Consider the following 25038-nt stretch of genomic DNA (forward strand, 5'->3'; position numbering starts at 1 on the left):
AGCGGCGAAAAAAAATTATGACACAACCGCCTGATCTGGGCCGCCATTTTATGCTTTTTGCCTTATTTCTTAACGTTTTTTCTTAGAAAATTAATTCTTTTTTCCTTTTCTTGCGTTTGAAACGTCCACATGGAGCAAAAAAGCAGCACTTGTCATAGTACGGAATGTCTATATAAATTAGAACTTATCCAATCAAAAGCGCTTCATGGGGTCAGGGTATTGAACCATTAGTCATTGGCCTTTTAGAAAAAAAATCTTATATCGTGGCTACCACGAATTGATTTAAAAAACAACAAGCAAATTGCAACTTTGCAAATTTGCAATTACAAAAAAGCAAATGTAATTCTAAAAACTGTTTATGAGTTTTAACAACCAACAATTATGGGAAATTCCCCCCGGGCATCCCAAAAGACTTGAGCAAAGTTCATTACGTTAGAAACCCGAAAACATACCGGAAGAGACTTAACGCTTATTCAAAAGCGCCATACAGTAAATTTTATTTTAAATGTATACTGGAGTTTTCAGCAAATTTCACGATCCAAAGTCGATTAAAGTGAAATTCTGAAGTATTACGTTGGTCTCTGCAACCTATTTGAAAGCTAGTCTAAGGTGTCAACGTATTGTTTTTCTTTGACAAAAATATTATAGTTGATGCGCCTTAAACTTCTTCTTTAGTAAGACAAATAATATTACTTTTTCTACATTTATCGAAAAAGTTAACCTTTTTAAAGCATCAAGTTCAAATTTCGAGTTCAAGAATAAATAGAATATTCTCTTTATACGTCACGAGAATCAATTCTCTGATTGAAAGACATCGCGAAGATTATTCTTCTCTGTAATTATAAGTGATCATTTGGATTGGTTCTTATAATATGACCATAAACAACGAGGCCGAAACTTGGTACTGATATGGCGTAGCTTCAGGGATCAATTGGCAACTATTTTGCTGAAAATCAACATCCGGCTTCAGACAAAACTCCATAAATTTTGATAAGCTGTAGAAACTTTTTAAAAATTTTTGAGCTAACTCACTATATATAATAACTCACTATTAAGCAAGTTTGCTCACTTTTTTAGTATTTTGGTTTTTTATGTTTTGCAGAGTTTTGCGAGTAATTTTTACTATGTACAGTTGCACATTTATCAATCGGTTAAGCATTTGCTCAATTCCTTTGATTCGTCCATTTGCAAACCAGTTACAAGACCTCGTTGTACAAAATATGCTGGTTTCTATCTTTGTGGCATACTGAGCTGTAACATCATCTGAAAATGGACAAAAATAGCATTGTCAAATTCTGTGGTCCTTGAAAAAAAGACGGAAAACGGTGACCAAAATACAAATGACTGGGGAACACTATTTGGGACATTTTCTGATATTTTAAAATGTTTCTTTCACAAATTTTGATTGAGATCTATATTGAAGTGATCGAGGTTCTATGGCAAAAAAATCAAGAGATCTCTGAAGAGAAAGAAGGATTGTTATTGAGGACAATAGACGTTTCACTTGTGAGTTTCTGTCACTTAACCTCAACAATTCGGTCGTTTCAGTTGCCGCAGTCACTCTCTCAGGAACTGCGCTCACGATACTTACTGTCTTCACTGACTGTCATCAGTAATTGCGTTGACGAAAACTAATCCAAAGTTAAGCGAGATTGAACCTAGACCAGCACCCAGTAACTTAATCAGGTCGTCGTTTCAACCAATGAGCGGGAAAAGTCGAAAAAAACTACAGATTTCCAAAATCAACCTGGTCACGAGGATTGTACTCCAGCATTTTTTGACATAGAAAACCCGATTGTCATAAGTTTCCTAAATGACAGTCCAATTTTTTCATGATTTGACAGTTCAAATCATGAACGAAATGAATTGTCATTTGCGACACTTGTAACCGAAATGTGACACTTGGGGCTCTATAAAGTGATATCTATCCGATGATTCAGTAACATCATAACGTTTATTAAAAAAACAAAGTATACATTTTTTTAAAGAGTAGAACTCCAGTGAAAGTGGCAAGCAAAACACACATCTGAAAACTACAATGGAGACTATGTTTTTCCAATTTTCTCTATTCAAATGAGCACTGTGCTACATTTAACTACTGATATAGAACACTTGTTTGTTTCGCTCGCCGTTTCAGGCGTCTGCCGGCACCAAATTGTTTATTTCTGGAATTGACATGCGCTCACTTAATTCTCTAAATTGGTCTCTCAATTGCTTGTATTTGTCATAACCACCTACACAAAATCAGAGTTATCCATTTCATCAGTGAGTGATTGTTTTGTGAGACGCGGTCAATTTTATTATTTGTAAAACTAAATTCAGTACCGGCAGTTGTTTGTAGCGACAGTATATTACGCTGCCTGCAATCATGTTCTTCTTTTCTACCCATTCATAACATTGTTTAACTTCTCTTTTGCCCAATGTAACTTCGCCCTGCGCTCTTCCAGCTCCGTTTTTGCGACATTCATTCGCTCTTTGGCTTGCTCCTGGTCGCTCTCTGCTTGATTTAGTTCTGTTAGTGCCTGATTCAACACCGTCGATGCGTTAGCAGACTCTGATCGTCTCGAATTCAAATTTGCTTTTTTGATGTCCAGGTTTGCCTCGCATCTTTTTAATTTTTCCTTTGATTGGTCCATATTGTTTCTGGCTTGTGTCAATTTATGCGCGGCCTCGTCCATATCGGCTCTAGTCGAGTTATCAGCTGTTTCTAGCTCAATTAAACTTTAGATTAATTAAAAATGAGCTTAATCAGCTCAGGCAAATCTTGACCGGAATGTGTTGAAATAAATATCAAAAATGAAATCTCTCTGATCCGAAATGAAAACAATTGAAGAAACAAACCAAACGAGCTGAAATGAGTTTGAGAAATGAATTCAATCAGCTGAAAACTTACATAGTAAATTAGTTGAAAGCAGTGAAGAAGTTGTCAAAAATGAAGAACTCAGCTGACAGCAGTTGTTAAAGTAGCAAAAGAAATAGCCGAAAAAAATTTTAAGAAACGAGCTCGAAAAACATGAAGATTTACTGAAATGCTGAAGATGCAAATATGTTTGTCATAGGGACTGGATATTTATTCAAAATATCCATTACCTTATTTAGTTTAAATTTATCTTTTTTAATTTCAAGGGCAGTAATACAGTTCAATTTTCCTTCATCTTTATTTCATTCATCATAGCTGTTGCAACTTCCATTTTATTCAAGTTCAAGACAGGAAGCTGTCTATTCACGCTGTAAACAAATTTCAACATGATTTTTTTTTCGCGTGATCATCTTATGATCTCTTGACTTCCTTTTCAACCTGATTTTTAAATTTTCATTTCATAGATTCATTTGTGTTCCGCAAAATCAGTTGCAATTTCAAATTAGCAATTTGCTTATCAAAAGCCATCTCAGAAATCAAACTGGTCATTCATGTCGCAAATTCCCAATCTTGAAAGTAAATTTCAAAATCAAACTCAATAAAGTTGCAATTGCACGCAATTGCCCATTCTGACTAATAGGTAATCAATCGTGGCACAATTGACCAAAGATAGGCTTCAGCAGTACATTATGGTGCAAAAACTCCCGTGCATATCGACGCTTTTTGGGAAAAAGCAACTATCATACCACACTTTTCATGGGAGAAATGGAGTCAGCAATGGAAACTTGCTTTGCTGGCAGAAGATGGAATACAACTAGAAGTCCTTCTCCATGGATCACCTCCAGGAGTCAAATACCCATCCAAACCTGTGTGTGAGAAACCAGTGAAAAACCACACACAAGCAACCGAACGCGACAGAAATATTCGCAATCAGCAACTAAAGGTGACGTGGCGAAACAGATGTAAAAAGATCAATGAAAATGGCAATCCTGACAAACCTTGTAACATCTGCAATCAAAAAGCACCTTCACTTCTATATCTTTGCATTGGAATAGAAGGTCGCAGGATCATCAAAGACAAACATTCAGATTTCTTCATTAAAAAGGAACCGATGAAATAACTTTGACGTGTAATGGAAGATTCCTTCATAAAAACCGGCAACATAACATATGACCGCTATGTCTTTTTCTCATCACAGCAGCAAGAAAGAGATTCTGTTGAGAATTTCTATGGGCGACTCGTCGAACAATCGGTGATTGGAAACCTGGGGGAAGTTGAAACTACGGTAATACGTGATACTTTCATCTTGAATCTGCTGAATATTTTGGAGACGCAAAAAGAACTCCATAAAGAAACGATGTCACCATCAAAAACCTTAAAAATAGCTATTCACATAAAAATGGGAGGTCAGTATTATCAAAAGATTAATCAAAATCTTATTACGAACACTCAATCTGTGAATATAGTCAAAAACTTTCAAAAACCGAATCTCACTAAAAGATGCCAACAAAAAAGACAAGATTAAAATCGCAACACAACTGTCCCTAACAATTGCCAATAAACTAATTTGTGGTCAATGCTTGACCTATGGTCACCGTCAAACGTGCCCCACAAAAAAAAGAAATGCGGCAACTGCGGAATCCTAAACAATTTGGCCTTAAAATGTCGAAAACTAAGAAGTCGCTATCTCAAACGTCACAGCCCCAACAATCAAATCGAAGCAACAACTACCAAAAGCGATGAGAAGACTCTGTCAAGTATGTGATTCAAATTATGACAGTGATTCCGACATAAATGTAGCAGCTATCTCCACTGAAGCGGCAAATCAATTCGAACTCCTCAATGCGAAAATTCAATTTTTAAAAACAACTAAAAATCCACGATTCATGCCAGTGGTGGGTGTAGCATCATAACCAAAATTGTGAAAAATAACATGCTAAAGAATACCCCCAACAGCACGCACGAATTGCCTCAGCATGTGAGAAAGATCTCAAAGCATTCTCAAACGAACCAATCAGGGATCTCGGGAAGATAGCAACTACAATTTCATACTATGATTGGAAGTGTGAGGACACATGCCGTTCAGTGGTAGATAATGGCTAAAAAATTAGCATTGGAAGAGACTTGTTAAGTAGACTGGGACTTGCAGTGGTACAACAACAGCAAAAAAGGGGTAATTGTGTTAACAATTTTGATAAGTCTACATGCAAAGTAAAACAAGCTATCGCGTTGCAAATTCCATAACAAGTTTCAAGAATTGAACTGTCAAAGACACACTTCGTTAAATCAAAATTTCGTAAAAAGTTTAAAGCAAAGCATCAAAATGTTGTCGCGTTCCGAATAACCTACAACCTAGAATTAATGAGGATATAAACCGCTAACAAAAAGAAGAAATTGTCAAAATCTGTCTGATTGTTCTGACGAAATTTTTGTTTCGTCTATAGTAATTACAATATAAAAAGATCAATCCTCAATAATAGCAACAGATTTCAAAGTCTTCAAATCTTTTAAAAACAAATATCAAATGCCCAACATAGAAATGTTAATAGACTCAATTTCACATCAACTAACAAATACACAAAACAATCAGAGATCTTAAATATGCAAACAATCAATTACAATTACATAAAAGCGCTGCAAAACACTATAATTTCAAAATCATTTGCGGTGAATAAACAAGAACATATAAATTCAAAACTGGATTTTATGACCTCACTGACACGCCAGCTGAACTTCAAAAATCAATGGACTGTAACTTCATAGGCCTGCAAAACAAATATTCCTCTTAGATGACATCATCATAGTTAGTACCGGATCAGAATCCAATCACAATATTAATGTTATCAAATGCCTCAAAAAGTTAGATGAAGATAATTTGCGCATCAGTCTCCAAATATGTCATTTTGCTAAAACGGAAATTGAATGGCTTGCTTATAAATTTACACAAACATGCAATTTGCAACTCGAAAAGAAAGCCTCAGCCATTTAAGCAATACCATCACCAAATATTCTTAAAGGTTTAAGATCAATTCTTGGATCAGAAGACTACATTAGCAAATTTATACCACATCTAGCACAACTTTGTCATCATCTCAGATTTTATTGAAAACTTTCGCCATATACTTTTGGAGTGAGTCACATACAAAACATTTGAATATAATTAAAGATAAAACAGCACAAAGAACTGATAATTGTCCCTATAATCCCAAACTAGATGTTAGAGTGAAATGCGCCATTTCACGTTCCGGACTTGGTGCAGCACTCGAAAAAAGCACTTCAGACGGTTGGAAACCTAAGGCATTTGCATCGCATTTTCTAAATTCCACAGAATAACGATATAGCGTAAGTGAATTGGAACTATTGGGAGTCGTATGGTCAATTGACTATTTCAAATATTACCTTTAACGTAAAAATTTAACAGAAATTACAAATCACAGAGCCCTACTATCAATACTTAAAGTACATTGTTCAAATAAATCTTACAATAGTTTACTTGCCGATGGATTGATCGACTACTTCCCTAAAATTTTGTCATAGAACATATGCCAGGAGCAAAAAAGGGCCTTGTAGTCTAAATCTCTAGAAATCTTTTTGCAAAAGCAAAGAAGGTTTAAGCATACGACGAACATTTTGTGTTGGCAACAATTTCTAAAATCCGAGATTCCTTTAAAGAAATACATTGAACAAAGCAAATTAGAATTATAGAAATTAATTAGCATTCTAAAGCAGAATTCATCCAATCCGAAATTAACCAAGCCATTGGCACCGCAAACACCCATGTTAAAAAACAAAAAATACTTTTAGAGAATAAGCCAATTGCATCGCATTTGCCACACTCTAATATTTCAACGTCAATTGTTTCGCAATTTACTCTACCACATAAACCCAATAATCCCAACTTAAAAACGTCCATCGTGACATACCGGGCCATTAAATAATTCAAATTCCAAGAAAAAATTTGCTGCTAATGCTTTACAGAGGTCAGACAGTAAAGAACAAGAACAATCTGAACAATTAGGCCAATTAGCCCCGCATTTGATACCAAATCAACTATTCATCATAAAATCTCTCTCAGTTAGGTGCGAATCTCAAAAATTCCATCTATAAATACCAAGCACCAAAAAATACCTCGCTTTCTGTCTTTAATTCTCTTGAGAATAAGTTCACCGATTTCAAATCAATTGCCTCTAACTTTCTCGGAAAATTCTCCAACAAACACGACAACTGGCACCAACAATTCCACCACAACGGAAACGACCCCTTCCTTCAATTCTCTTGACACCGCCGATGATACTCGAATAGAGTTTTCAAACAAAAAATCTTATCCATTCTGATGGCGATAGACACTATCTTGAAGGAAGTCCGAGATTGTGTCTTAAAAAATGAAGAGGAGAAATTCAAAGACATAAACCTTTACACTCTTATTCGAAGGACATTAATGTCAAGCATAGATGGCTTTGTCTCGATGAACGGATAACATTTCCCAAAAGGTGCAATTTTAAAAGATATTCTTTTATTGCATCCGGGGAGTTTTGCCATGCTATTGCCCGCGCAAAATATATGGTGGCCATAAACTCATCGCAACATACAAGCAAAAACTAGTGAGTCCAAGGTTTGAACAGATATCGGTAGGAACTTAAAACGAGTAGTTCCGAATAGCAAATGGTCACCACTACTTAATTGCGTTGTCCCGAATGACAAACTACAAATAGATTTTTTTGGCGGCCTTTTTGCTAATAAAATGGGAATAGAACAATATTTCTTAACAGATATTGATAGATATTTCAAATCTCCTACAATAGAAACGGTAAATACTGCTTTCAGTCCAATGGTAATTACATTTTTAAATATTTATAAATATATATATATATATATATATAAATTTTTATATATTTATATATATATATATATATATATATAAATATATATATAATCACAGGCTGCCAAGAACAATTAGACTATATCAATCTAGGTGCCTAACAGGTAAAAGTTTAAAAAACTTTATTCTGAAAGTAATATTGAACCAATATATGCTCCTGCCCTTGATCATAGAGCAATAATTCTTGTTGAATGTCTAATTTAAACCATAGAACCACAATTATCATCTTTAAAAGCGCAATTAGATAAAAAGTAATTTACAACAAGCACTACATGCATCTATTCATAAAATAAGAACAACCAATCAAAAAACCAGTATTATAACACCATTTGAAGCACATTTTGGCAAAAATGTGCTCCAAATGCCAGCATCTAATTTATGATCTCAATCAAAAAGTAAAAATCTTAAATATGACAAAATAATTAAATTTTATTCAGAAAACGATATGATCCCAGGCCGCACATATTTACCTGGCGAACATTAGACAGACACGTGAATGTGTTGAAATGTTGAGATTGAGAAGGTTATTTGCGCCATATTCGAGCTCACGCAAAAAAAACAGGTGCAAGATAAAGAAAACAGACTCATGTGGTCAGATGGAATTTCGCGACCCATCCCACGCACTAAAAGAAGCGTTCATTTTAAAATAGCCCGTAGAATACACGCTGCTCATAGACAAAAAACATTTAGATAGGATATATGATGTTTTAGCACCTGGCAGTAACGTGGGCAAAATGAGGCCATCAACAAGTGTAATATAGGAACCAAAAAAAACAAAAGTGAGTGTGCGAAACTAGGACATCGCAATCCGACTATTTTAGCGTGGTCTCCTCGACTCATTCTTGCATCTCAACAACGAGTAGCGTGGCAAGAGCTCTCAAAATGCGCATTACAAAGAGCAACTCAAAACATGATGAAGCATTCAAGACGAGACCTGACCTCACACAAATATTACAATTTTGCCCGATATAGCTAATTGCAGCATCATCGACTTAATCGTCCTCATCAGGACCCTCCAGGCCCCAATTAACACCATTTCTCAAAAAACAGAAGCGTACACTGCAAAACAGTGATATGGCTGATTCGGAATATTCTTCAGTCAGAGGAAGCAGAAGACAGATGAAGCAACAACAAAAAGAGACAAGTCAACGAACTCAAATTCAGGTAATTCAACAAACCCATGGTTATTTGACTGAAATATCTGTCACAGACACAACATTCATTGAAACGACATCACACAGAAACCCAAATGAACGTTGAACATTGGATCCAATCTCTGACATTCGCACAGAAAAAGAAATGACCTTATTGGAAACGGAACAACAACAATCATATAATTCAGATTAAAACTATATTAAAACTCGACAAACTCTGTATAATTATCTAAGAAATTAATATTTTATTACTCTTTAACCGGTGAATAAGTTTTATTTTTCTCATTTTAGTTTATCATAATTTCCATTATTTTTCTTCACAGGGGGAAACGTCATACGGACTGGATACTTCAAAATATCCATTACCATTTTTATTTAAAATTTATTTTCTTTTTCCAAGGACAGTAATCTAGTTCAATTTGCCTTCATCTTTATTTCATTCATCAAAAATTTCACAGCTTCCGTTTGTTCGTGTTCTAGACAGGAAACTGTCTATTCACGCTGTAAACAAATTTCAACTTCCTTTTCTTTTGCGTGATCACCTCCTGGGCTCTTAACTTCCTTTTAATTCTAGTTTGTAAATTTTCATTGCATAATTTCGCATGTGCTCCGCAAAATCAGTTGCAGTTAACATTAGCAATTTGTTTTTCAAAGCCATCTCAGAAATCAAACTAATCATTCGCGTCGCGATCTCCCAATCTTGAAAGAATATTTCAAAATCAATCCTACTAATATTACAATTGCAGCGCAATTGCCGAATCAGACTAAGTGGTAATCAATCGTGGCACAATTGACCAAAGTTGGGCTTCAGCAGTACAACGATGTTGGAAAAAAGTAAAATTTAATATAAAAAATAAGCTATAAGATAAACGAAAAGCAAAAGTAAGAGAAACGAAACATATTTATTCAACATAAATCAAAACAACAACCATAAGCACAAACAATGATGTGTTTAAGCTGAGAAAATTTCAAAAACAGGTTGAATGCAGTGAAAAAAATATGAAATGATTAGAAAGGAGAAGTAATCGTTAATAATTTAAGAAACAGTTTGTGTTCTAAATACTGTGATTGATTTGGAAGTTTGAAAACTTGACAGCAGAGTCGTTCATTCAACTTTTAAAAACTGCTTGAAAAATCCGCACGGAGAAAATTTTTCGTAGTTGCTGTGAGAAGATTCCGTAACTCTTCAGTTTCTCGATCTCTCTCTAAAACGGTATTATAAACAAAATATAGTGTATTATCAGTACGCTTTTCAAATTCAATATACAGCCAAACCAAAAATGTCAAAAGTAGTCAGTTGTTTTAGGTTTGAATTCGGAAACAGTAATAACAATTGATGAACAGAGGGCTGAACCATAGCCAAAAATAGGTAGACAAGATAACTAAGAAAATTTTTTGGTTGGTGAAAACACTTACTTCAGAAATAGTGTAAATATTCTGCAGAAACGGCGATAAACATTTTTTGTGCAGCAAGAATGACCAATTCTACAGTTATGTAGTTCACTATTTGTTCTTTCGATAAGTTGTCAGTGTGGTCAACTGAAGGCCTCTTTCAAAAATAATATAGAATTGTTTTTATAGGGAAGTGGAATTCTCCTATCTCTGAAATGCGCACCATTGGAAACCATTCTGATGGCGCAAAAAAGCGCAATCAATTTGCCAATAGCGGTTTTGCTCCAATTCATTTCGCGGCCGTTAAAAATTCAGTTCATCATTTCTTCTCAAAAAGATTTCAAAGCTCAACGCTCAAAAATAGCAACACTTTGAGCTCTAGACGTAGTGTTCCCTTGGATTGTGCCCAATTTTAGATCAATTTTAGTACTTTTTTATTCCTCGACCAGGGAGACCTTGATTTGTCGAATATTTCCAAAGCTCTGTCAAAATCAACCGATGTGACGTTTGGTCTGGCGGTCACTGTTTCCAATGTATTTGTTGCCTGGTTCAGTTCCGTTGCTGAATTGTTGAACAGAACCATGGACTGTTTCAACTCAGAAGACCTTTGGTTAATCTCCAGTCTTGCGTGATCACACTCGCCGTTTGCGTGATTGAACTCTTCCTTTGCCCCATTGAAATCCTCCGTTGCTTTTCGTAGCACCGCTGTTTTCCCATTTACCTCTTCGGTAGTCTGCCTCAATTTGGCGGTTGCGTTCAACAAATCTGCTGTTTTCAATTTCAATTCCTCAGTTGCGTTATTTAAATCATTGGTTGCCTCATTCAATTCTACCGTAGCTCTCTGCAATTCAGTTGATTCATTGTCTTTCAGACCCATTGATATTTTAACGCCAATTATTACTTAACAATTTCCTGCATAGGACATCAAATGAAGTTGTTTTTCACTCAATATCAAAACAAAAGGAATTATGATTTAAGTGTTCTCAGATGATTCATATTCAACATGATCTAATTCAAAGTTCTCATCTGATGGCTGGTTTACAAAGCAAAGCCAGATCAAACCTCAGGTCGAGGTTAGCGATCGAAGTTTTGCTTCTAATAAAAAAACTTATTAAGATTACATTTTTGTCAAAATGATTTTCTCTCCGTTGAATTCATTTTCCATTTAAACTAATTTTCTCATCATCATTCAAAAACGGTCAAAAAAGGGAACAAGATGAGTTATAAAACTCAAAATTTTGAAGGTGAATTCACACAAAAAGACTTCTCTTAAAATGGTGAAACAAAGAATCAAACATTGTCCAATCAAACAGAGTTTTGTGTTTTTTTCAAAACTTTCCCAAAACAATCAGAAAAATAAAAGAAACGAGTTTTATGCTGGGGTAAAGTTTTGGCATATTATTTTATAATGCTCAATAACAGATTTTTGCTGGAAATCGAAAATAGATATTTTGAGGCAGATCAGTTTTTTTTGAATAGTTTGTTTCTGTACTTCACGACTTTGATTTAATTACTGAAGAAAAAGTTTTTTCTTTACCGCAAAATAACAGCCACGAAGCAATTTTGAATGTCACGAACGGAGGGCAGTTGTTGCCATATTTTTTTCGACCGAACTGCAGTGAAAAAATATCACACGTTTTAAATTTTTTTTGGTGAATATCTGAAACAATTGTGCAGAGAAAAAAAAGAAAATATTCAGGATCAGAGAATAGTGTTTGTTGACGAAAAAGTTTTCTGAATATGGTCTATTATAGTAACTTGAAGGCGTTTGTGATCGTGCTCGGCTTTTTCAATATATGTTTTCAGCTTTGACTTTGTATTGGTGGGATGCTTTTTAGACGATCAGGAAATACAATTACCATTTTTTAAGAAATTTTCTGTTCAACCGGGATATATCGTTGCATGTATCGTTTTTTTTGTCTGATTTTGTTGACTATTTTTTTCTTTCATGTTTTCTGAACCGAAATACGTCTTCCAAAAAGAAAAAATTGCAATATTATGTCATTCTTGTGCTTTCAGAAGGTTTTCTGCTTTTCATAGAACAATTGTGTTCTTTGGAAACAATCATTATGGGATTTCTTAACTACAGCTTCGGTTTGGCTTTGTATACAGAAAGGAAACTGAAATTGTATTTTCGGTCTAATCGCAAAAATCTGAATTAGGCTTTTCAGAAAAGCAAAAATGTCCGCAAGCAATGCAACTTGAGAAAATTGTTGAGAAATTAGAGCAATTTCTCTCAGGACGATATCCATTATTCATTTGCCATATCTTTCTGTTTTCCTAATAGCTATCTGTTGCTTTGCTCCCTGTTTTATAGTGTGCTGACCAATAAAAGAAATGACGGTGGCGGCTGTGGTGGTTTTGGCGGCGTTGGTTGTGGTTCACTGGATGTATTTTTTTGTAGACGGTGGTTCTACGGCTCTTGCGGTAGTAGCGGATAATAATAAACCCCAAGGGGACAATTACAAAGAGACTAAAAAGGGAAAAAGGTGAGTTACCAAAACTCAAGAGCTCAAAATTTGAGTAACTCAACAAAATTTCAATCAAAAGGTTTGCCATAGAATCATAAAATAGCTTCAAATTTTTTTTCAGGATTACTACACATTAGGGTTCCTATTGTATATTGTAATTGTCCAAAGAACAGTTTTAATGTTATTTTTAAGTTTTTCCAAAACAATTAGAAAATTAAAAGAAACGAGTTTTATGCTTGGGTAAATCTTTTGCATATATTAAGTTCTCAATAACAAATTTTTGCTGGAGTTAGAAAGCAGATATTGTTGTTGTCTTGCTTGTGTTCGACCAAATTGCAGTGAAAAAATATCACGAGTTAGAAAAATTTTTTGGTAAATATGTGAAACAAATGTGCAGAAAACAAAGAAAAAATTGAGGATCAAAGAATAGTATTTGTTGACGTAGTTTTCTGATTATGGTCTATTATAGTAACTTGAAGTCGTTTGTGATTGCGTTCGGTTTTTTCAAAGTATGTTTTCAGCTTGACTGTGTATTGGTGGGATGCTTTTTGGACGATAGGAAATACAATTTCAATTTTTTAAGAATTTTTTGGGTCAACCGGGACATATCGTTGCATGTGCTGTTTTTGTGGTCTGATTTTGTTGACTATTTTTTCTTTCATGTTTTTTGAACCGAAATACGTCTTCCAAAACAGAAAAAAATTGCAATTTTATGTCTTTGTTGTCCTTTTAGAAGATTTTCAGCTTTTCATAGAACAATTGTGTCCTTTGGAAACAATCACTATTGATTTTTTTTTACTAGAGCTTCAGCTTTGGCTTTTTATTTAGAAAGGCACCTGAAATTGTATTTTCGTTTCATCGCAAAAATCAGGATTAGGCTTTTCAGAAAATTGTCAGCAAGCAATGCAAATTGAGAAGATTATTGAAAATTTGAGAAATTTCTCTCAAGAGAATATCCACTTTTCATTTGCCATATCCTTCAGTTTTCATAATAGCTGTCTGTTACTTTGCTCCCTATATTATAGTAGGTAAACCAAAAAATAGAAAATTGGCAGTGGTGGTTGTGGTGGTGGTGGTGGTGGCGGCACCGTTGGTTGTAGTTCGCTGGATGTGTTTTTTTTTGTAGACAGTGGTTCTGCGGATCTTTTGGTAGTAGCGGATGATAATAAATCCAAGAAGACAACTAAGAAGATATCAAAAAAGGGAACAAAGTGAGTTATAAAACTCTAGAGCTCAAAATTTGAGTTTTTATAGATTTTCTTAAAACAATTAGAAGCGAGATTTATGCATTTATAGTTCTTCCGCAATTTATGTTCTAATGCTCAATAACAAAATTTTGCTGGAAACAGAAACTAGATATTTTGAGGCAATACAAATTTGTTTGAATGGTTTGTTTGTGTCCTTCTCGACTGTGATTTACCTACTGAGGAAAAACTTTTTTTTCTTAACCGCAAAGTAACAGCTACGTAGCAACTTTGATTTTCACGACCGGAGGGCAGTTGTTGTCATGTTTTGTTTCTTTTCGATTGAATTGCAGTGAAAAAAATCACGCGTTTCAGATTTATTTGGTCAACATGTAAAACAAATGTGCAGAAAAAAATTCAGGATCAGAGAATAGAATTTTTTGACGAAAAAGTTTTCTGAATATGATCTATTATAGTAACTTGAAGGCGTTTTTGATCGTGTTCGGCTTTTTCAATGTATGTTTTCAGCTTTGACTTTGTTTTGGTGGGATGCTTTTTAGACGATAGGAAATACAATTTCCGTTTTTTAAGAAATTTTCTGTTCAACCGGGATTTACCGTTGCATGTGCTGTTTTTTCGTCTGATTTTGTTGACTATGTTTTTCTTTCATTTTTTCTGAACCGAAACACGACTTCCAAAACAGAAAAAAAATTGCAATATGATGTCATTTGTGTCCTTTTAGAAGGTTTTCAGCTTTTCATAGAACAATTGTGTTCTTTGGAAACAATCTTTATGGGATTTCTTAACTACAGCTTCGGTTTGGCTTTGTATACAGAAAGGAAACTGAAATTGTATTTTCGGTCTAATCGCAAAAATCTGAATTAGGCTTTTCAGAAAAGCAAAAATGTCCGCAAGCAATGCATTTTGAGAAAATTATTGAGAAATTAGAGAAATTTCTCTCTGGACGATATCTTTTGCCATATCTTGCTGTTTTCCTAATAGCTATCTGTTGCTTTGCTCCCTACTCTATAGTATGCTAACCAAAAAATAGAAAAATGGCAGTGGTGGTTGTGGTGGTGGTGTTGGCGGCGGCGTCGTTGGTTGTAGTTCGCTGCATGTGTTTTTTTTGTAAACAGTGGTTCTGCGGCTCTTGTGGTAGTACCGGATGATAATAAATTCAAGAAGACAACTAAAAAGACATCAAAAAAGGGAACAAGGTGAGTTATAAAATTCAAGAGCTCAAAATTTGAGTAACTCAACAAGATTTCAATCCAAATGGTAAGCCATAGAATCATAAATTATATTCAATTTATGTTCAGGATGACTACACATTAGGGCTCTGATTGTAAATTGTATATTTTCCAATCAAACAGATTTTTGTGTTTTTTTAGATTTTCCCAAAACAATCAGAAACTAGATTTATGCATTTGTAATTTTTTCGCAATTTATGTTAGTACTCAATAACAAAATTTTGCTGGAAACAGAAACTAGATATTTTGAGGCAATACAAATTTGTTTGAATGGTTTGTTTGTGTCCTTCACGACTGTGATTTACCTAATGAGGAAAAACTTTTTTTCTTAACCGCAAAGTAACAGCTACGTAGCAACTTTGATTTTCACGACCGGAGGGCAGTTGTTGTCATGTTTTGTTTCTCTTCGATTGAATTGCAGTGAAAAAAAATCACGCGGTTCAGATTTATTTGGTGAATATGTGAAACAAATGTGCAGAAAACAAAGAAAATGTTGAGGATCAAAGACTAATTTGTTGACGCATTTTTCTGAATATTGTCCCAAACAAAAACTGAGAAGGGGATTGTGCTCGTTTTCGGCTTTTTCAAATTATGTTTTTAGCTATGACTTGGCCTGACAATTTTTTAGACGATAGTAAATGCTATTTCCTTTATTTTTCTCAGAGATTTTAGAGTTAAACGGGATAAATCGTTGCATGTGCTGTTTTTTTTCTGATTTTGTTGATTATTTTTTTTCTTTCGTGTTTTCTTCACCAAAATATAAAAATTTTGCAATTTTATATCTTTATTGTCCTTTTAGAAGGTTTTCAGTTTTCTATAGAACATGTGTGTTCTTTGGAAACAATCATTATTGGATTTTTTACTAGAGTTTCAATTTTGACTTTGCATTTGTAAAGGCACCTGAAATTATATTTTCGTTCTCATCGCAAAAATTAGGTTTTTCAATAAATTGTTCGCAAGCAACGCAAATTGAGAAAACTGATGAGGAATTTCTCTCAGGACGTCATCCATTTTTCATTTGCCGTATTCTTCAGTTGCTCTACTGCTTATTTTTTAATATGCAAAAACAAAAAAAAACAAACTTTATATTATGCAATTAAACAAAAAATAAAAACAAGGTTATACAAGCCCTCATGTGAAAATTTTTTATCAAGGTGGAAATTTGCATAAAAATTCTTAAAATACTGTCAACACAATTTGACGCCGCATTCTTTGTTTTTTTTTGGTTTGATACATCATATTTTATCATATATTATCATATATCAGCAGTTTCAAAACATGAATGTGATTACGTGGCATTCAGCTCACAATGAGTCTATCTTTATGTTTTTCCAATGCATCGAGAGTACCTTTTTCTTTAGTTGCTTGCATCATTTCCATTGTTAAGTTTGAATCACGTCAAATTTTAATAATGATAACGTTAACCAACAGAAGCTGAAAAAATTTAAAAAAATATCTAACCACCTCTAGTGGCAATGGTGGGGTTGTTGGTGGTGGTGACCGAGACGGCGGTGATGTTGATTGCGGTTGTTGTTGTCGTGGAGGTGGTGGTGGTGGCCGGGGTTACTGTTGATGTTGTTTTTGTGGTGGTGATTGTGATGATGGTGGTGCTGGTGGTGGTGGTGGTCTTGTCGGTTATTGTGGTGGCGGTGGTCGCGGTGTGGTTGGTTGTGTTGGATGTGGTGGTGGTAGTGATTATGGTGATGGTAATGGGGCTGGTTATGATGGTGGTGGTGATGGCGGTGGTGATGGTGGTAGTAATAGGTTGGCTTGTTAGAATTGTAGGTGGAGATAGTGCCGCTTTTGGTGTAGTGTTGGATTAGAAAAATCCAGGAAGACAACTCCGAAGAGATGGAAGAAGAGAACAAGGTGAGCTTTTTTCCTTTGCTTTCTCATATGCTTTTGTTTTGAGCTCAAATTTTAAGTCATCCAACAATATTGGAATCGAACTGGTCACCCCTAGAATCAAAAAGTAGGTTGAATTTCATTTCAGGAGGACTACACAATAGGGCACTTATTTCATTTTGTTTTTTGTCTTAACAGACAGATTTTTGTGTTTTAACAAAACACTCAAAACCAATAGACTTAAGAGAAACAAATTATATAAACGAGTTTTTTTTGCATATTATGTTCTTACGCCCATTAAGAAAACTTTGACTCATTATGAAAACCTTGGTTTTGTTGACAGTTTTTTTTCGAATTTTTCAACCCGGCTTGTTTGAAGGAAAATTGAATAATATCTGAAAAAATATGTCATTGTTGTCCATTAAAGGTTATCAGTTTTTCATGGAATAACTAACGAACAATCTGGTTTTAGTTTTTCAGAAAATTGTCCGTAAGCAATGCAACTTGTTGATAATTAAGAGAAACAGTTGACTTAAAAAAATTATTTGAACTTAACTGTGACTCAAATTCAAAATGAGTTTGACAAAATTAAATATTAATAACTTTAATCAATAGAAATTGAAAAAATTTTGATCTGATCGAATCTAGACTTCAGCGTTCCAAAGACGTTGCAACTACCGTGATGGAAGATTGCACAGAAAAAACGACAGTAGGCTTCTATCAATGACGCTAATTTCTTTTTTGGCTGTGAGCAGGAAAGAAAAATTTTTGTTGTCTACATAGATCAAATGGGCTCTTAGAATTTTCGACGAGAAGTTGTTGTAACCAAAGAGTTTTATCTAAAAAACTACAGAAGAATGGCAAAAATTGCACTTCAAAGAAGAAGGTTTAGAAAAATTCTCAAATATATCTTTGTTTTGCTTGTTATGGAGCTCTCAATGGTTGATAAAAGTAATGGAAAACTGATTTTTCACTGTAATTTTTCAACACGACGTGAAAGAGTGCAAATAACAATAAAAAGTAGAATGCAATTTGTGCAACTTCTGGACAATTTCAATATCCACAAAAAATAATAGTTTCAACTCGTGTAAATTGACTCATGTTCTGTTTTCTCCTGTTTTGTTGACAGTTTTTTTCTTTCAAGTTTTTCAAACAATCTTATTTTTTCCAAAATTGCTCAACATTTGAAAAATTATGGCATTGTTGTCGATTTAAGGTTATCATTTTTTTCATGGAATAACTAACAGACAATCTGGTTTTAGTTTTTCGGAAAATTGTCCGTAAGCAATGCAACTTGTGGATAATATTGAGGAGTTTCGCAGTCTCCTTTTTTCAGTGTGATATTTTATCAATTCTTCGGTGGTCTCAATACATGAAGGTGATTATGTAGCACAAAAAATTAAACAGTAGTTTTTGCAACATAAATTTAAACAATGTGAAAAACAGTAAAAAGTAGGAAAAAGCATAAAAATGAAAAGAGATACCGAAACAGATTATATTGCAAACAGATTCCACGTCAAATTTTGTTACTTATGTTACAATTCAGAGAACTTGAATTGTATAGGGGTGCTGTGTTTTTTTAAGATGTCTCCGCACATTTTTCAATGACTTTGATCTTTAAAAATGGCACAAACAGGTATAGCTCAACAGGCATTAATTTTCGTTAGAGGCCCAGAAGTTTTGGGCTCAAAATGGTGCAATTTGGCGTGTTTTTTGTGATTTTTTGGATTTATTATCTGATTGATCTCAAGTTGAAGTTTTTAGAAGTTGTTGAAGGTTTTTTGCGGGTCGAAATTAATGTTTATGGCCATTTTGTGAGCTATATGTTTTCGTATTACAAACACAAACAAGAAAAATGATACCAATTCTTTAAAATTTTTTCAAGTTTTCGAAAATTTGCGTTTTGTTTAGGTTTTTCCAGCCGTAGGGGCCAGAGATTCTCCTTTGAAAAAATTTAATAGGGCACTAAATGTTTTCTATTTTTTAATTGAATTTTTTTCAACATTTTAATCTCTTGTATTTTGAGTTTATTTTTGATAAAACTGCAATTTTTTAAGGTTTGACAAATATTTTTTTTTCAATTTCTGATAATTGTCCATTCTCAAGTGCCAGAAAAACTATCCCAGGGTCTGATAAATTGTTACTTTATGGTTTTTACTGTCAGGGGAATTGCTTTCAACAACTAAACCTTACGAAATTTAGAAATTTTTGATAAATTTTGAAATTTTTTCAAGTTTTTTGAAATTATTTCTCTTTTATTCAATTTTTCTTGCCTCATTAGCCAGGTAACCTCCTACAGGATTTGATAGTTTGTTATTGCTTAGCTGCTAGGGGTAAATGCAATGGTCGTAATGATTTTAATAGAAGGAATTTCTATTTTTTGAAATTGAATTTTTTTATAAAACGTTTTGCCTATCGATCTTTGAGCCAATGAATTTTTAACGCTTGGAATTGCACTACTGAATAGCCTCTAGAGACACAGAAGTGATTCTGAACATATCAATATCACATTTCTGAGCAACATTTCATTAAAATTTGCGATTGATTTCGTTTTTTATTAATTTTTCAGTCATTATGTGAGTTAATCGACCTTCGAGGGCCAATGAAGTTTTTTCAGGTCTTGCAGATTTAATCATCAACTGATTTCAGAAACGAAAGTTAGTTTTCAACTTATTTTTGGAATAGATATTTTAAAAAAGGATCAAATTTTGCCTTCGGGGTAAATGCTTCAAGTTTTTTAGCAGTGCGTATATCCTTGGTTAGTTTGTTTGATTGTTTTAGTTTCTCAAATTTTGAGATCATTTTGTTTGTGTTTTGGCTGGCATTGTTCAATTGATCTGCTGGTCAGGTAAAGTACTTCTAAGTTCTTCATTCAATTCTTTGGATTGTAATGCAGGACTTGTCCTGCTATGTTTTTACAATTCAAAGAATTTGAAGTGTATTGGCGCGCTGTCTTTTTTTAAGATCTGTTATCACATTTTCCTGATTTTTGAAGTCAAATTGGAGTAGTGATTTTGTTCAACACGAAGTGGAGTGAAAAAACGAGTGGTTTTGCGGCTTGAAATTTTGTCGCTCTAATTTTAAAGTAGAGTGAGAATACCGTGTTTGATCAAAAATTTGCTTTATCGGGAGTGGTTTTTTGTTCACATGCGGCAAATTCACTTTGATTTTTTACAGTTTTTTCGATTTTTTGGATTGTTTTTTTTTCTAAATGATTTTCTCAATTCATTCATAGTCCGTTCTAGGTCTAGTTTTTTGTTTAATCAATGAAAATTCTTTGAATTGTACGTCAAGACTTGTCTTGCTATGTTTTTTTGTTTCTTTTGCAGCAGTTGCTAATATTATTTGAGTTCAAAGCACGCCTGCAAAGTGCAGTAAATGTGAAATAAATAGCAAAATTCAGCTGACTCCCGCCAAAATAATTAATTTTTTGAAAATTAGCGCAATTATAGCCAAAAATTATAAAGTCAAGTCATACGGAAGAGTTCAGCAATAATAAACGCCTTAGGAAACAGACATCTCAGGTGACCGCAATAACACGCAAAAGACCGGAGCAAGTGAACAAAGATAATTAAAGTTTCATGGTGCTTACCTCAATAACTCCTTGAAAAGATGAAAATGATAAAACCTTTCCATTAAAATGACCTACGCTTGGTCCGCTCCCCATACAACTCTAACTTTCCACTCAAAATATATCAATCGGACAGTATTGACTGAACAAAAACATTTATATCTCCCTCCTCCCTCCCCCCCCAAAAAAAGCTATGTCAAAACAATTAATTTTTGGTTTAGGTGGACTGATTTTCTTATCTGACACGTGATGTCCTCTATGTGGGAAAAGATTCTAATACTAACGATTAGTTTCATCAGATATCAACGTACGTTCCCGGGTCGTGGTGCCATCCGTAAGTGACCTCTGATCAGACCAAGTCCAACGCACACGGTGTGTTCCCAGACCAAAACTACAGGGTCTGGGATTGCGTTCGAGCGCCCGTGCTGAGAAAGACCCGAGAAAACGATGTACGAAGCGTCGTTTTTCGTCGGTTTTATTTGTAAGAAGTGTTGGTTTTTGACGGTTTTTGTCAGTTTCTGTCGGTTTTGTCGGACTCATTGGTTTTGCTGGTAAGAAGTGTCGGCTTTTGTCGTTTTTTTGAAATCGTCAGTATTGCTGTAAGGAGCGTCGGCGTCATCGGAACTGTCAATTCTAAATGTAAACGAAAAAATTTGTCTGATTGTGCTTTGTTGTGTAAGGTGTGGTTGGATGTGCGTGTGTGTGTGTTTGTTTGTTTGTTTGTTTGGTTTCTTCGTGTCTGTGTCTTGCAAATTGTACAACTTTTATATTTCTAGAATGTGCTAAAGAGATTTCGTTTTTGTCTGCCGAAAAACGACAGCTTATTTTTTGACTGAAACCGCACAGATAATTTTATCTACTACAATGAATTTGCTTTTCTTGTCGCGTTTGGATATTCCCAACGGTTTCTTTGGCACAAAATAAGGGAGTCTTTTTTATTATAACCCCCACCGACGTTTCGTACCTTTGGAACCGACAAAGACCGATGCTTCATAGGTTTAAAACCGGTAAAAACCGACGCATCGTTCCTCTAAAACCGTCGAAACCGACGCTTCTTAAGTTTCGAAACCGACGAAAACCGACGCTTCTTACGTTTTGAAACCGACAAAAACCGACGCTTCTTTCGTTTCGAAACTGACGAAAACCGACGACTCTTATGTTTAAATACTGAAGAAAACCGATCAAAACAACGAAAAAAACGTAAGGGCTTCGATCGGTATTGACGAAGTAAAAACGACAAAAGGCGACGATTTCTTATGTTTGAATCCCACGAAACTCTCAACACGGGCGCACTTAAATAAGATCAGTTGTAACTTCGGTCTTGGGATGGTCTGATCAGAGGTCACATCCGGGTGGAAATGGTCTGATCAGGGGTCACTTTCGAGCGCACTCCAGTATGATCAGAGTTCATTTCGGTTTGGGGTTGGTCTGATCAGAGGTCTGTTCTGGATGCTATTCGTCTGATTATAGGCCCCTTTCCGAGCGCACACTAGTATGATCAGAGGTCACTTCAGGCTGGGGATGGTCTGATCAGAGGGGAATTTGAGCGCAAGATTTCGGGATGATGGTGTGATAATAATAATATAAAATTATCTAAATTAATTGAAAAACACAAACTTTTGAGATTTTCTGGTGGTCTGGGGATGATCTCATCAGAGGTCATCTCAAACGCACAATCGTCTGGACAATGGTCTGATATGGGTCTGATCAGAGGTGATTTCTGTCTGGCAAGGTCTGATCAGAGACAGTATCGAGCGCACTTCGAGTGCACACGGTGTTTCGAGCTCACTTTAGTCTGATAAGAAGTTACTACGGTTTGATCAGAGGTCACTTCCGGATGGCACCTCAACCTGGGTTAACAATAATTTAGGTAATGTGTAACAATTCAATATCACCAGCAAATTTTAACTTCAATATCAATATTCAGTTGGTTCGTTTGAGCAAAGTGGACAAACTAAACTTTTACAGTTCAATGATGCTAAACATGAAGATTAATAACGAATAACGAATAATAACGTTACGGTTCTCAGTTTAACTCGATGCTATCTGTTAAAACCGAGCTGTTCAAATCTCCAAAAGCGAGACAGAATATAAACAGTGCTCTCACTAGATCAACATTCACAATGTCGCAAGGATGTCCGATATCGTTTAGGGTTTTGAACCTCAATTAGAGACATGGGGTCATTAGAAACATGACCAAGCGCGCTTCAACGCTACGATGTCAAATGAAGTATAAACTCCTGCATTTTTCATCAATTTAAAGCTTACAGACTATTTTGAAAATAGTTTAAGAAATTGAGGGAAAAATGATAACGTTCTTTAGACGTGTTGTTATGTTACACTTTCTTACGATCAGATGTTTGATTAAATTTAGTTCAATTTACATGTATTCCATCGCATGTTCATAGAGCCATTTGAAAATTCAACTCATATTGATATCTTAAATGTTGTCGTTTTCGAATCTATATGTTATAAAAGTACGACAGAAGTTTTCACATGTAACAAAAACATATTTCTTACATTGCGCAGCAAATTAATTTAAAGATTTTTGTTTCATTGTTTTAGGTAACCATACGCTAGCCTCGGCCATAAAGGCGAATTCCTTTGAGGTAACTCATCATTAACTTCCTTAAATTGCTATTTTAGGTTGCAACGGCAGCAAACTCCAAGGGGTCTAAAAATGATACATTAAGAAGAAATCCACAAAACAAAAACTGTTTCCATTCCCATGTAAAATACATAGACCCAATATTAAACTGAAAAAAAAATTATACGAAACTCCTTCTGCCTAAACTCGAGCGACAAAATACCTAAACAAAAGGTAGCTAATCAGCAAAACACGAACGAGACCGGATACAGGGCCAACGAAAGTACCGCAAGCCATTTCCACTTTAACTGCTCTGTGGTCTCCATCTTTTCCTCCACTCTTCCCCGAAGCCAAAAACCTCGTGGGTGAAAACTACGAAAACCATACCACATCGTCGACCTTAAAAGAACCCCTGTTATTGTAGGTCCATTTTGGCCTTTTCGGCCTAACTCGACAGGTATTCCCGGACCAGTCTCCTTCTAGTGTTGTTGAGGAATTGTTGAGCGTTCTTCCAAGACATCATTTTCAACGACTTGGTTGACGAGGAAAAAATTGGTGGAAGTGATTTGCATAGACGCTGGATCAGAACAGAGTTCAACGTCAATGGTTCATCGTTTTCCATAGAGTCTTAAGCATTTGATAGGAGTTTCAACTACGGCTGTAAAAACACGTTCAAATTGAATCTATCTGATAGTCGAAAGATCGGCAGTGTCCGGTTGACGCTCAAAATCATTTGTTGATCTCTGCTGCAAATTCCCTGTAAATTTTTCATTGTCAAGATATTTCAAAGACATTTTGATTTCTTCGTTGTCACCAACAAAAACTTTACTACAATTCGTTGTCACTGTAACGGTTGGTCTTCTGAGCACGGCGAAGCTGCAATTGGCGTTCAAAAAGGGGTCTATGCTCAAATCCCGGCATATTTCCAAATCATCAGCTCGCGTTACCTGACAGGTAAATATGAAGCCGCTGTGTTTTCTGGGGTAAATTTTTCTCTCTTCAATATTGTAGGGGCCGAAATTTTTGAGTCTGTGTTTGGCGAAGGAAAACGTTTTGCTTTTAGTTAAAAAACACCATCAGGAAGCGTTGCATTGAAAGTCTGGATGGTTTTAGGTTAGAAAAAACAGCAAAGGTAGCTTTTGCACTCATAGTTTTTCTGCTGCACAAATGCTTAAGCTGCCTTTGATTCTAGATACGCACAGATAGAAGGAGTAAGATCAAGATATCAATAGCAAATATGTTTTTTGGCATGAAGTAATAGGGGCTTCCTTGCCAACTCTAGTTCACTGGGAGCAAAAGTTCTTCCTGCACAGGTGCGTAGTATCCCATTTTATCAAGGATTAGGTTTTGCGACCTGTAAGTGCATTTCAAGTCCAAATTACGACCATGTTTTAGCGATTCTATGGGGGACAGAATTTTTTGGCTTGGAACATCTGTACCAAATAAATATTTGATAGTTCAGTGGTGTGTTCTATGGTGTAGTTACAATGATTGCCACGCTCTTTTTAATTCTCTTGATTTGACTTACAATAGTTGCTACCGTTAACTATTTCTTTTTCCATGTTGAAAAACGATTAGCGTAGACTACTGCTATTTTTGTTCTAGCGCTTGACGAGGACATTGTTTTTGGGGCATAAAAAGGCATTATTTCTTTGTTGTTCTTCAAAGTAAATTACTTCAGAGAGAAAACGTGGTGTTTTAAGATGTTTTGTTCAATTTTAGGTACGGTTCCAAACTACGAGTATTTTTATCGGCTCACTTCAGACTTTTTCTGAATTCTCTGACAGAACCAATCCTGCCGAGAACAATTTGAGTATGAGTCGAACAAGCATTGCTGACTTCGAC

The 25038-nt window shown here is 35.0% G+C and overlaps 1 protein-coding gene across 11 annotated transcripts; it reads right to left on the reverse strand.

Moving 5' to 3' along the window:
- Window positions 1–2207: 2207 nt before the first annotated feature.
- Window positions 2208–22673, reverse strand: LOC142339844 (uncharacterized). Of its 11 annotated transcripts, none has more exons than XM_075390155.1 (4): window positions 22457–22673; window positions 20891–20938; window positions 10741–11126; window positions 2212–2685 (listed from the first exon to the last, which is right to left on the reverse strand). In XM_075390155.1, the coding sequence occupies exons 2-4, from the start codon at window positions 20900–20902 to the stop codon at window positions 2382–2384; spliced, it is 702 nt and encodes a 233-aa protein (XP_075246270.1). In that variant the 5' UTR covers window positions 20903–20938; window positions 22457–22673; the 3' UTR covers window positions 2212–2381. The 11 variants fall into 11 exon arrangements, with proteins under 11 accessions (XP_075246269.1, XP_075246270.1, XP_075246272.1 ...); XM_075390157.1 differs by having other exon boundaries at window positions 20891–20921; window positions 22456–22673; XM_075390152.1 differs by having other exon boundaries at window positions 2214–2685; window positions 10741–11185; window positions 20891–20909.
- Window positions 22674–25038: the final 2365 nt, after the last annotated feature.

The sequence above is a fragment of the Convolutriloba macropyga genome, chromosome 5 (assembly GCF_964194025.1).
Source record: "Convolutriloba macropyga chromosome 5, txConMacr16.3, whole genome shotgun sequence".
NCBI lineage: Eukaryota > Metazoa > Xenacoelomorpha > Acoela > Convolutidae > Convolutriloba > Convolutriloba macropyga.

What these genes read in the sequence shown, in the direction of transcription:
- LOC142339844 (XM_075390154.1), bottom strand. Translation starts at nt 22,259, where the DNA reads ATGAGATCATCCCCAGACCACCAGAAAATCTCAAAA. An exon ending in ACCACCAGAAAATCTCAAAA is followed by an intron (nt 11,127 to 22,223) that starts GTTTGTGTTTTT and finishes ACTGAATTGCAG; the next exon opens with AGAGCTACGGTAGAATTGAA. An exon ending in GAAATATTCGACAAATCAAG is followed by an intron (nt 2,686 to 10,740) that starts GTCTCCCTGGTC and finishes TAACTCGACTAG; the next exon opens with AGCCGATATGGACGAGGCCG.